The 14,177-nt window shown below is 40.4% G+C and overlaps 1 protein-coding gene across 1 annotated transcript in view; it reads right to left on the bottom strand.

Moving 5' to 3' along the window:
• Positions 1–1,086: 1,086 nt before the first annotated feature.
• slc38a8a (solute carrier family 38 member 8a) overlaps positions 1,087–14,177 on the bottom strand; it is a 62,056-nt gene continuing 48,965 nt past the window's right edge. The window contains exons 6-10 of the mRNA XM_061722723.1: positions 12,917–13,031; positions 7,274–7,421; positions 5,034–5,236; positions 2,340–2,391; positions 1,087–1,538 (exon numbers count right to left, since the gene is read on the bottom strand). Coding sequence (XP_061578707.1) covers positions 1,436–1,538; positions 2,340–2,391; positions 5,034–5,236; positions 7,274–7,421; positions 12,917–13,031 — 621 coding nt within the window. The 3' untranslated portion in view covers positions 1,087–1,435. The remainder of the gene's footprint in view (positions 1,539–2,339; positions 2,392–5,033; positions 5,237–7,273; positions 7,422–12,916; positions 13,032–14,177) is intronic.

The raw sequence follows: 14,177 nt of genomic DNA, 5'->3' as shown, positions 1-14,177 counted from the left end.
AAGGGACTGCCAATGAAGATTAGCCTTTCGGCTAACTCGGGTACATTTACTTTCTGCAAGGAAACGTTGATCAATGTACACTGTCCCTTTAAAAAATAATAAAGAATTATAAAGCCAAACAGTGGCAAGAAAAACTCCCCTTTAGGAGGAAGAAACCTGGACCAGGACCTGGATCATAAGGGGGTAGAAACCTGGACCAGGACCTGGATCATAAGGGGGTAGAAACCTGGACCAGGACCTGGATCATAAGGGGGTAGAAACCTGGACCAGGACCTGGATCATAAGGGGGTATAAACCTGGACCAGGACCTGGATCATAAGGGGGTAGAAACCTGGACCAGGACCTGGATCATAAGGGGGGAGAAACCTGGACCAGGACCTGGATCATAAGGGGGTAGAAACCTGGACCAGGACCTGGATCATAAGGGGGTAGAAACCTGGACCAGGACCTGGATCATAAGTAGAAACCTGGACCAGGACCTGGATCATAAGGGGGTAGAAACCTGGACCAGGACCTGGATCATAAGGGGGGACCAGACTGGACAGAGCAGGAAAAGACAGGGCTCTTGAGTCCAGTTACTGAGGTTAGTTGTGACTTTTAAACACCCAAAAAAAGGCCCACTCATTTTATTATCATATTTTTTTTAAATATTTTTAAAGTTAACTTAAATTTTTTTTTAAGTAAAAAATATAAAACAGAGTATGTCATGACTTTTGGGGCACGTTTAGGGGGGCATAAAGGCCCTAATTTCATCGGAAGAAAAACAATTCCTACAGATACAATAGGGCCTTCGCACTCAGTGCTCGGGTCCTAATTATGAGATAGAAAGTCGAAATTATGAGATAAAAAGTCGAAATTATGAGATAAAAAGTCGAAATCATGAGATAAAAAGTCGAAACTATGAGATAAAAAGTCGAAATTATGAGATAGAAATTAGGAGCATTAACAGAGGGTGAAATGTTACTTTTTTGGCTGAAATGTTTTGTTATAATTTCCAGTTTCAGCAGATTTAACATCTAACAAAAGATTTGATATCAAAACAGCTTTATTCATTCATCTTTGCAAAACATATGAATAATCCTCACTTATTTAGCCTTTATTTTTACTCAAAATGTAAGACTGCAATAGTTTCCCGTTTGAAACATTGAATCAGACATTTTATTTACACACAAGTACGCAAACATCCATGAAGAGAAAAGCTCCGTAGAGACCCTGCAGCCTCTCAAGTGTTCTGTGGTTCCTCTGCAGAAAAACAAAGCAGTCCTGGAAAGGTTTCAAGCCATCACGTGTCCGTGGTAACATTGCCAAATGTGAAAATGGTGAGAAAGCATCGTAATCTTTACGGCACCAGTGAGTAAAGGTATTGTCCATCAGCAGGAGAGGAGGGTTGCTGGTTGTGGTCCACTGAGAGGGAGCGGTGTCTCCGTGAGGGGGGTCAGATGTTCTCCAGCAGGTGCAGGACGGTGATGGCGGTGCTCTGGCCGAAGATGAAGGCTCCACAGATCAGCGTCACCACTCCCCACACCGTGAGGACCACTCTGGACAGGAACACGTACAAATGGAGAAATGTCCAGCTGCCACTTGTTTGGATTAGGTGGAAACTTAGGGCTCTTTTTACACTAGTACCTACTCAGCCCGACTCCCCTTTGAGCTTTTCCACTAGTAGTCCAGGGGCCAGAGAGAGGCCACTGGTCAGCACCACTCAAGGTGACCAAACTTACTTATGATTTTTGAAAAGATCCATGTCTGTAGATGATATTCTGGTATGATAACCTTCCCGAGTGGCAGTTGGATCAGAGTTATCAGCTCATGAAGTTAAAACCCCCTTCAGAAAATTACATTTTAGATGCTTGTTTATAAAACTAAGCTGGTTCCTTATCTCATTGTTATGTCCTTCATGTCGTGTATGTCGTGTCTGTAAGGGGCCGGAAGTCTTACTGGTTGACAGGTGATCAAATACTTATGTCATGCAATAAAATGCAAATTAATTACTTAAAAATCATACAATGTGATTTTCTGGATTTATTTTTTAGATTCTGTCACTCACAGTTGAAGAGTACTTATGATAAAAATTACAGACTTCTACATGCTTTTCAAGTGGGAAAACCTGCAAAATCGGCAGTGTATCAAATACTTGTTCTCCCAACTGTAGATCACACAATCAAATACGTCACAGCAGCTTCGCTCCAACCTCCTACTTCTGATCTGGGTATTGAAAATAAACGAGGGCAAGGCTAGCCAAGGCGAGACGAGGCGTTAAGAGTGGAGTCGGGCTGAGTAGGTACTAGTGTAAAAGCACCATTACTTCCCAGTAGTATTTAAATGAGGTTTGTCCTCACCTGGTCCTGCAGGATACTGGCTCAGACTGCATGGCAAACATCAGGCACAGCCCTGTGCAAACAAAAACAGCCTTTAACAGGACAGTAAGGGCCAATCCCAATACACCCCCTACTTTCTACCACTAGCCCTAAAGATGAAGCCACAGGCGTAGGGCCCTTGTAATCTTCCCTAGGGATTGGGACACCACTTGCTACGTCACTGCGTGGTTTACGTTCGGGTACGTATGTGACTGCGTAGTTACGTTTGCACATACGTCACACCATATCAGGAAGAACAGAGCTAAAAGCTGTTTTAATTTCCGCTGTAGCGCTGTTAATATGCCACTTTATTAAGTTTTAATATTTTTTCAGGCGTAAAAGTAAGTTAAGATCCCCAACCTGGGCTCAGTTTATCCAAATAACGCCTGTTAAGAAATTTGCTCCGATGTTTTCAGGGATGAGAAGAGCAGCTGGCTCGGAGCTGATTTATGGTTCCACGTTAAATCGACGCAGATCCTACGGCGTACGGAGCGCGTCACCGCGTAACCTACGGCGTGGGCTCTGTGTTGGTGTAATGCGGAACCATAAATCAGCCTTTATTCTGGCGAGATCTGAAGATACCATGCAACAACGAGCAAGCGAGTGATTATGTACATTCACTGAGTGAATATTATGAAAGTAAATTATACAGGACTGTCTCAGAAAATTTTAATATTGTGATAAAGTTTTTATTTTCTGTAATGCAATTAAAAAAACAAAAATGTCATACATTCTGGATTCATTACAAATCAACTGAAATATTGCAAAACTTTTATTATTTTAATATTGCTGATTATGGTTACAGTTTAAGATTAAGATTCCCAGAATATCCTTTTTTTTGAGATAGGATATTTGAGTTTTCTTAAGCTGTAAGCCATTGTAACGCCCGCCAATGTAATATTGCCCACAAACGTAATAAACCACAAACGTAATAAAAATATGCAGCTTTTAATGTAATAATCCTGCAAATGTAATACATTTCCCACAAACGTAATAGTAGCTGCCTACTACAAACGTAACACGCGATTTCCCACAAATGTAATAACTATTACGTTTGTAGAGATTTATTACGTTCGTGGGGAAGTGAAAATCTTCAACTTTCAATGTTGTAATAACTTTCCACAAATGTAATAATGCAATGAATACTCATTAATCACATGAATAACATGAATAAACGTTATGAATAAACTTTTACTGCATTTTATTGTGTTTTATTGTAACGTTATATACTGTAGTTTCTCTCGTCTCTTTTTGGCGAGGCGAGGCAGAGTGCTTGCAACTCTGTCCTGTGCAGCAGCAGTGAACTGAATACAGAAATAAAACCGGAGTTTGTTTCTCCATAACAATTTAAAATCCTAAAGATCGATCAATTAAGCACGCCCATCCCTAGGATGCCCGTTTAGGATCCCAGTTTAATAGATTGGCTTTTAAATCACCGAATGACTTTTAACACATTTAATTTGTTAATTGTCCAATATCACTTCTGTGACGCCTTTACCTCTCAGCATACACAACACTGATAATGCACAGCAGAGTTAAAGCTGCGACAGGTTTTCACTACACACATTCTGCCTCTCATTCATGATTCAAATATTTTCATTCATGTTTATTTTCTCTATAAAATATTCTCATTCAGATCCAGATTCACATGGCAATAAAGACACAATTATTAAGGAGGTTATTCAATGGTATGTGCGTAATTCATAAATAGGCTATCACCAGTTCACTGCTGCTGCACAGGACAGAGTTGCAAGCACTCTGCCTCGCCTCGCCAAAAAGAGACGAGAGAGAAACTACAGTATATAACGTTACAATAAAACACAATAAAATGCAGTAAAAGTTTATTCATAACGTTTATTCATGTTATTCATGTGATTAATGAGTATTCATTGCATTATTACATTTGTGGAAAGTTATTACAACATTGAAAGTTGAAGATTTTCACTTCCCCACGAACGTAATAAATCTCTACAAACGTAATAGTTATTACATTTGTGGGAAATCGCATGTTACGTTTGTAGTAGGCAGCGACTATTACGTTTGTGGGAAATGTATTACATTTGCAGGATTATTACATTAAAAGCTGCATATTTTTATTACGTTTGTGGTTTATTACGTTTGTGGGCAATATTACATTGGCGGGCGTTACAAGCCATGATCAGCAATATTAAAATAATAAAAGGCTTGCAATATTTCAGTTGATTTGTAATGAATCCAGAATGTATGACATTTTTGTTTTTTTAATTGCATTACAGAAAATCACAATATTATAATTTTCTGAGACAGTCCTGTATATTTCTTGCTAAAAATGTAATCAAAACGCATTTTTATGCAGAAACTAACTCAAAATATTGATTTTATTCACTAAAAATTAGAAATGTCCGCCATATTTTTTTGTTTGATTCAGTCTGCAAATGATGACGTAAAGCATTCTGGGAAATTTCTCTAGCCCTCGGTCGGTGAGTCAGCATCTGAAATCCCTCACTCTGAAGGGCTAGATTGATACACACTAGCCCTCGTTATGTCCACTAGCCCTACATGCAAAGAGGAATTGGGACACCACTACCCTCACGGGAACACGCAACATTTAGGGGTAGTGCTGAAAAGTAGGACTAGGGGGGATTGAGACTGGACCTAAACACGTACCCAGGTTGCGCTGATCAACAAACATCATACCTGGGAAGATAAAGATGAAGAAGGCACTGATCCCTCCGATGACGCCGATGACCTTGCTGATGTCGGGCACGAACACGGCGATGAGCAGAGTCAGCGTCACCCACAGCACCGTCAGCATGTAGCGGCTGCGGCTTTCCAACTCTGCCATTCCCGCTCCGCCGCGGCTCCGCCACCAGCTCAGGACGGGCTCCTGGATCACCGACCTGAGAGAACACACACGTTTACACATCCTGCAACCTGTGAGGAGAATTCCAGTGATCAGGGGCCTCATTTATAAAAGAGTGTGTAGGATTCATACTAAAGGTTTACAGGACTGTCTCAGAAAATTAGAATATTGTGATAAAGTTCTTTATTTTCTGTAATGCAAAAATGTCATACATTCTGGATTCATTACAAATCAACTGAAATATTGCAAGCCTTTTATTATTTTAATATTGCTGATCATGGTTTACAGCTTAAAAAAACAAAAATATCCTATCTCAAAAAATTAGAATATTCTGGGAATCTTAATCTTAAACTGTAAGCCATAGATAGATAGATTTATTATAGTACCCTTGGGTAAATTAGGTTTACAGTGAGTGCCTCCTCATACAATCTAAAACCATACACTCAACAACACAGGATAAGATAAAGTGACAACAGCTTTGGCTAAAAGAACAAGAAGGACGGCCCCAAGATAAGAATCAAGATAAGTTAAAACATCAGTAGATAAAAACACTAAAATATTAAAACCAAGCAAAAGGATAAAAAATGTGCCTTTTCATAAAAACAAGATAAAGGAAACAATACAAAACATAAATACAAAGTTATGTTGCAGTTCCCTCACTTATTCATGGCACTGATGGCTGCTGGTACAAAACTATTTTTGTAACGTTTCGTTTTGCCAGCAGGTACCCTGAACCTCCGACCTGATGGGAGCAGCTGAAACTCACATTTAAGAGGGTGTATTTAATTGCATTTTATTGCATTTAATCAGCAATATTAAAATAATAAAAGGCTTGCAATATTTCAGTTGATTTGTAATGAATCCAGAATGGATGACATTTTTGTTTTTGTAATTGCATTATAGAAAATAAAGAACTTTATCACAATATTCCAATTTTCTGAGACAGTCCTGTACGTGCGCTCAAAAGCCGAAAATGGCGTCAGGTAAAAGCTCCAGGATGAATGAGACTGAGATGGAGATGTTGTGGATGAGGTGGAGGCAGGAAAACCACATTATTTGGTGGTCACAGTAGTGTCATCACTAACAGAAATAAAGCGAGTGAGTGGCAGCACGTTGTTGCTGCTGTAAACGGCGTGAGTGCCACGGACAGATCTGTGGCAGAAATACAAAAATAAATTAAAATAAATAAAAAAGCGATCTGAAGGTGGAGGCCAAGAGGAGAGTGGCCCAGCACTTATTTGTTCTGTCCTCAGTCACTCTGCAGTTGTCACGGTGGGTGACGAGGAGGTTCCCGGTGTCGTGTCAAAAAGTTATTGCCTGCCAGAATGTGATTTGTGGCCGCGGGAGCGCGCACAGCAGCCCGTTGAGCGATAGCGCTGAAACGTCAGATTTTCAGATTATGAAGCTCAAGAATGAGATCAAGTCATATTTAGGCAGAAACCACTTTTCATTAACTGTATTTGACCTTCAATCAATTTTTGGCAGGTGAAAATGCCTATTTTGTGTTGTAATGGTGCTTTAAAAGAGTTAAAAGCAATCCTGTGAGCTCTAGTGTTTATATTATGAAGCTCAAGAATGAGATCAAATCATATTTAGGTAGAAACAAACTTTCATTAACTGTATTTGGCCTTCAATCAATTTTTGGCAGGTGAAAAGACCCATTTTCAGGGGAGAAATCAGATTCTGGCAGGCAATCAATTTGGCACGATAGCCGTGTCCTGACTGACGCTGTGCTTCAAACACAGAGGGACACGATCAGCGCTATTATATTATAAGTCTGATATGTGATGACATTAAAAGTATGACATGAATCTGGCTTCATTTCACCACCTCACCGCCTGCGTCACCAGTTCCCCATAACTTCAAAATGTTGGTCGTAGGGTCAAAGTTGCCGTAAAGATACGCACATTTTTCTGTTAGTTTTTTCTTTTCAAATCCCAACCTTTGCCTAGAGTGTGGCTTGCGCATCTTTCAAGCCCTGTTTCGTGCGCATGCAAGCTTGATAAATGAGGCCCCAGAGCTGGTAAAAGTGAGCAGGATTCAGGTGACGGGATGTGGAGGCGGCAGGGCTGACCTGCCCAGCAGCACGATGATGGGATAGATGGTAATGATGGACACGCCAAACAGCAGCCTGGCAACGAACATCATGATGTCATAGCTGGTGTATGACATTAAAATGTCAGCCTTCACATCCTTTCCAAATGTCAGGTACCCATAAACCCCTGCAAGACAAGACAGAAGTGTCATTTGCCTTCCTTCACCAACAACCAGGCTGCGTCTGAATTCCATCCTGCTACCCTAATGAGTAGCAAAAACAGTATGTGGGATTTTTTAGTGCGTCCGAAACATTAGTATAGTATGCACAATCCATACTCATTCCGGAGAAATTTATTAGTGTGGATTGATGGACACTAGGTAAGCAGAAACTTCCCATAATGCATTGCAGCACTGCAAAAACTCTAAATCTTAACAAGAATATTTGTCTTATTTTCTAGTTAAAATGTCTCATTTTAGTCAAAAAGATTTCATTACACTTAAAACAAGACTCATCACTGGAAACAAACCAACAATTTGGAACAAGATTATTTTGCTTGTAATGAGAAGATAAATCTTGTTCCACTGGCAGATTTTTTCTACTTATTTCAAGTGAAAATTTACTTGAAACAGGTGAAAATTGTCAAATTAGTTATTTTTCTGGTAATGACTCTTGTTTTAAGTGTAATGAGATTTTTTTGACTAAAAATTAGACATTTTAACTAGAAATAAGACAAATATTCCTGGTAAGATTTTGAGTTTTTGCAGTGCAGCGGCGTTTGGTTGCTAAGTGCTGCTCAGATACGTATATGTCATAAGTATAATATTAAGTATAATAATATTATTATATAATATCAATATTATAATTTTCGTATATAATATTATATAATGTCATTTTGTTTGGGCCAGGATAAACGGGAAAGAGTGGGGCGTTGCTGCTACTGCAGCTGTTACCATGGTAACAGCTGCTACTGCTGCTGTGACAGGAGTTGTTACCATGGTAACAACTCCCCCTCCCAACGGCAGGAAGGCCGTGTGGCTCTGAGTAGTACGTCCAAATTAATGCATACTACTGATATTTACTCAAAAGTGTGCTGAACTTAAGTATACTTTTTAGTATGGAATTTGGGACGCAGCGCTAGTGTATCTGAGCCCAAAAAGTTTCACTGGGAGAATAAGTGTGAAAGCAGCTCAGTATTTACAACCAACACTAACATCTCCCCAGGACTGACTTTTTGGGATGGATGGATGGATGGATGGATGGATGGATGGATGGATGGATAGATGGATGGATGGATGGATAGAGAGAGCGATGCAGCAGGAGACAGAGTACCAAACAAAACAGACACTTAAGGTTTCCAAGGTTACACCTGTAACAACTCAGAATGTAATATCGGCTCATAATGTAATAAAATCATAAGCGCATAACGTAATAACGGCTTTGCTCATAATGTAATAACTTATTACATTATGAGCCTTACTGGCGCTGCTCATAATGTAATAACAGCTCATAATGTAATAATGGCTCATTTGTGAGAAAAGTGTTACATTATCATCATTTTTACCTCTGCCATTCCTGCAGGGGTGGAAGGAAATGCAAGGAAATGAGAAGTGCATTTAAGTGCATTTAAGAAACATGTAAATCTTACATAATAAAATGTGAGAATGCAATTACTATTAAATACTTGGTTTCACTCATTTAGTTTACTAATGCGTTGAAACCCATGCTGTTTGCTTTATTTGCACCTTTAAGAGATAAAAAATTATGATAATGCAGCTGTTTTCTCACAATATGAGCCATTATTACATTATGAGCTGTTATTACATTATGAGCGGTGCCAGTAAGACTCATAATGTAACAAGTTATTACATTATTAAATTATGCGCAAAGCCGTTATTTCGTTATGCACTCATGATTTTATTACATTATGAGCCGATTATTACATTATTACATTATTTAACGCATTTCAGTCTGGATTTCGCCCCCACCACAGCACTGAGACTGTACTCATCAAAGTCCTAAATGATATTCATCTGAATAATGATGCAGGCAAATCCTCTGTTCTGGTATTACTGGATCTGAGTGCTGCATTCAACACAGTTGATCATAACATTCTTCTCAGCACACTGGAAAAGTGGGTGGGACTTACCGGCACTGTGCTTCAATGGTTTAAATCTTACTTACAAGATAGGGCCTTTTTTGTGTCAATAGGAAACCATGAGTCTAAGAGAACCAAGATCACATGTGGGGTTCCTCAAGGGTCTATTCTCGGACCGCTTCTATTTAACATCTATATGTTACCCCTAGCTCAGATTATGGAACATCACAACATTTCCTACCATACTTATGCCGATGACACACAGCTTTATATTTCAGTGTCACCACATGACTACAGTCCCCCGATCTCACTGAGTAACTGTATTCACCAAATCAATGAGTGGATGTGCCAGAATTTTCTCCAGCTAAATGCAGAAAAGACAGAGGTGATCATTTTGGCCTTAAAAATGAAAGGGAAAAGATCAGCGCTCACCTTGGCTCCATGTCATTGACAGCTACAAATCAAGCCAGAAATCTTGGTGTAATTATTGACTCAGACCTGAACTTCAACAGCCATCTAAAGTTTATCACTAAATCTGTCTATTACCACCTAAAAAACATTGCTAGAATTAAGGGGTTTCCGTCTAAACAAGACATGGAAAAACTTATTCATGCATTCATTTGCAGTAGGTTGGATTATTGCAATGGCATCTTTACAGGCCTTAACAAGAAATCAATCAGGCATCTGCAGCTGATCCAGAACGCTGGAGAGTCCTTACAAACACCAGGAAACTGGACCACATTACACCAGGAAACTGGACCACATTACACCAGGAAACTGGACCACATTACACCAGGAAACTGGACCACATTACACCAGGAAACTGGACCACATTACACCAGGAAACTGGACCACATTACACCAGGAAACTGGACCACATTACACCAGGAAACTGGACCACATTACACCAGGAAACTGGACCATATTACACCAGGAAACTGGACCACATTACACCAGGAAACTGGACCATATTACACCAGGAAACTGGACCACATTACACCAGGAAACTGGACCATATTACACCAGGAAACTGGACCACATTACACCAGGAAACTGGACCACATTACACCAGGAAACTGGACCATATTACACCAGGAAACTGGACCATATTACACCATGAAACTGGACCACATTACACCAGGAAACTGGACCATATTACACCAGGAAACTGGACCATATTACACCAGGAAACTGGACCACATTACACCAGGAAACTGGACCACATTACACCAGGAAACTGGACCATATTACACCAGGAAACTGGACCACATTACACCAGGAAACTGGACCACATTACACCAGGAAACTGGACCACATTACACCAGGAAACTGGACCACATTACACCAGGAAACTGGACCACATTACACCAGGAAACTGGACCACATTACACCAGGAAACTGGACCATATTACACCAGGAAACTGGACCATATTACACCAGGAAACTGGACCATATTACACCAGGAAACTGGACCATATTACACCAGGAAACTGGACCATATTACACCAGGAAACTGGACCACATTACACCAGGAAACTGGACCATATTACACCAGGAAACTGGACCACATTACACCAGGAAACTGGACCACATTACACCAGGAAACTGGACCATATTACACCAGGAAACTGGACCACATTACACCAGGAAACTGGACCATATTACACCAGGAAACTGGACCATATTACACCAGGAAACTGGACCACATTACACCAGGAAACTGGACCATATTACACCAGGAAACTGGACCATATTATACCAGGAAACTGGACCATATTACACCAGGAAACTGGACCATATTACACCAGGAAACTGGACCATATTACACCAGGAAACTGGACCATATTATACCAGGAAACTGGACCACATTACACCAGGAAACTGGACCATATTACACCAGGAAACTGGACCATATTATACCAGGAAACTGGACCACATTACACCAGGAAACTGGACCATATTACACCAGGAAACTGGACCACATTACACCAGGAAACTGGACCATATTACACCAGGAAACTGGACCACATTACACCAGGAAACTGGACCATATTACACCAGGAAACTGGACCACATTACACCAGGAAACTGGACCATATCACACCAGGAAACTGGACCATATTACACCAGGAAACTGGATCATTATTACACCAGGAAACTGGACCACATTACACCAGGAAACTGGACCACGTTACACCAGGAAACTGGATCATTATTACACCAGGAAACTGGACCACATTACACCAGGAAACTGGACCATATTACACCAGGAAACAGGACCATATTACACCAGGAAACTGGACCACATTACACCAGGAAACTGGACCACGTTACACCAGGAAACTGGATCATTATTACACCAGGAAACTGGACCACATTACACCAGGAAACTGGACCATATTACACCAGGAAACTGGACCATATTACACCAGGAAACTGGACCATATTACACCAGGAAACTGGACCACCTTACACCAGGAAACTGGACCATATTACACCAGGAAACTGGACCATATTACACCAGGAAACTGGACCACATTACACCAGGAAACTGGACCACATTACACCAGGAAACTGGACCATATTACACCAGGAAACTGGACCATATTACACCAGGAAACTGGACCATATTACACCAGGAAACTGGACCATATTACACCAGGAAACTGGACCACATTACACCAGGAAACTGGACCACATTACACCAGGAAACTGGACCATATTACACCAGGAAACTGGACCACATTACACCGGTCATGAAATCACTACACTGGCTTCCAGTGAGTCAAAGGATAGAGTTTAAAATCTTACTGCTGGTCTACAAAGACCTGAATGGTCTTGGACCAAAATACATGGTTGATCTGTTAGTTCCTATGAAGCTCCCAGACCCCTGAGGTTCATCTGGATCTGTTAGTTCCTATGAAGCTCCCAGACCCCTGAGCTTCATCTGGATCTGGTTTGTTGTGGTTCCAGAACCAGAACCAAACAAGGTGAGGCAGTTCAGTTATTCTGCTCCTCACCGGTGGAACAAACTTTCTGTAGACCTGAGGTCTGCTCCAACTGTAGATCCTTTAAATCAGGATAAAAACATTACTGTTTACTGAAGCGTATTCTTACAGTAATACATTTACAGTAAGTTATTACATTATGAGCCGTTATTACATTATGAGTTGCTACACACCTCTCTTTCACTTTGAACTCGGGTGCCAAATGTTATTCTCAACCCATCACTTTGCTTTAGTAGCCAGTTATTCGGTGTGAAGCTGAGAATGCATCAACTTTTCAAGCAACAGTGCAGTTGTCAATGGAATTGCCTGAGCGAATGTTGCATCTGGACTGACGTCCAAACAAAGATACCCAGAAGAACCCTGAGTCCTGGGAGAAGAGCCCAAACTGGAGAGCAAGGTATTTGATGTCCAACATGCATCTCAGAGCACATTTACAGCTTTCAAGCTCAGCAGAGCATATTTGTAAGACAGCAAGCGGTTTTAAATATGGAGCATACAGATCTGATTAGGAGCAGAACATGAGATCTGAACGTGAAACCACAAGTCATAGAGGGGCGGAGCATCGACCAGTCTGACCTGTGAGCGAGTAGATGACGAGGCAGATCACCATGGCAACCACGGAGACGAAGGCCCAGTGGGAGAGACGCTGGTTCTCCATGCTGCTGTAGATGGCGATGGACGCCTCGTGGCACTGAAAAACACAAATATAGAGAGAAGAAACTCACCTGCTGTTCTGTCTGGATGAAGGCAACAGTAATAGTTCCCACTGACAAACCACACATCAGGTACAAACCGACATCAAGCATGGGGGACAGAACTGTCCTTCTGCCATGAACACTGGATTTATGTTGTTCTTTTAACCTGTTTGGAGTTTATAGCTCATTATACCAAGGTCTGTGTGAATACTCCATTCTGATTGGCTGGCAGGTGTACATTAAAAGTGATAACCTACACCTAGAAAACAAGTTTGGTCAAATTGCCTGATATCTTTAATATCATTGCGCTGGATCAACTGCCAGGTGGTAACCACGGCAACGGAGATTCAGAGAAGAAGAGCCGACTACCGCAGGACGGAGACATGAGTGGTTTTGTCATTTCTTTTAATTTATTTGGTGAATTTTATTTAAAAGAAGGATGATTTCTCTATATCAAATTAATGAGCGGTGATGCTTACTATGTTGATTTAGGTATTCATTTAATTGGTGATTTGATTTGATTATTTAAGGATGAAGGAAACATGTAGACTGCACCTTTTATTTTTTATTTCTTGAGGAATCTTTGTTCTCCCCATGGAGGTAATTTGTTTTACTGGCAGTCTTTCTCTTACTTCTTGCTTTTATTTCATTACTATAAATAATCTTTTTGAGGGTAGGCAATGAATAAGCTTTGCTTCAGCTACACCTTTTTCGGTCTAGACGTTATTTGTATATTGGAAACTTTTTTGTAATGTTTTCTTTGAACATTCATGTATTCGTTTCTTTGTTGTCATTTTTATTTTATTCTTAATTTTGTAAAAGCTATTTTGATGTTTGTCTTATTTTTATTCTTTTTTTGTGATGTCATGACCAAAATAAACTAAACTAAAAAAAATAAAACATTTTATTATTTTGATGACTTAGAAGAGGAGAGAAAAGAAACTAGGCGAGCGGAGCTGAGCGGACTAGAATATCTCCCGTTGCTGAGTCGTATCTCAGGTCGGTCCTAGTTACTGCAGAATCAACACTGTGTCCATTAAGGAGCTTATGGGACGGTAGTGATTGTTCCAGGTATTAGTCAGACCCTCAGGTGTTACCAAGGAAACTGAGTTATGGCTTGTTAAAAAACTTTGTAACTTACC

The sequence above is a fragment of the Cololabis saira genome, chromosome 5, assembly GCF_033807715.1.
Source record: "Cololabis saira isolate AMF1-May2022 chromosome 5, fColSai1.1, whole genome shotgun sequence".
Taxonomy (NCBI): Eukaryota; Metazoa; Chordata; class Actinopteri; order Beloniformes; family Belonidae; genus Cololabis; species Cololabis saira.
The sequence above is the reverse complement of the archived record's forward strand: the minus strand, read 5'-3'. Positions and strand labels throughout refer to the sequence as shown.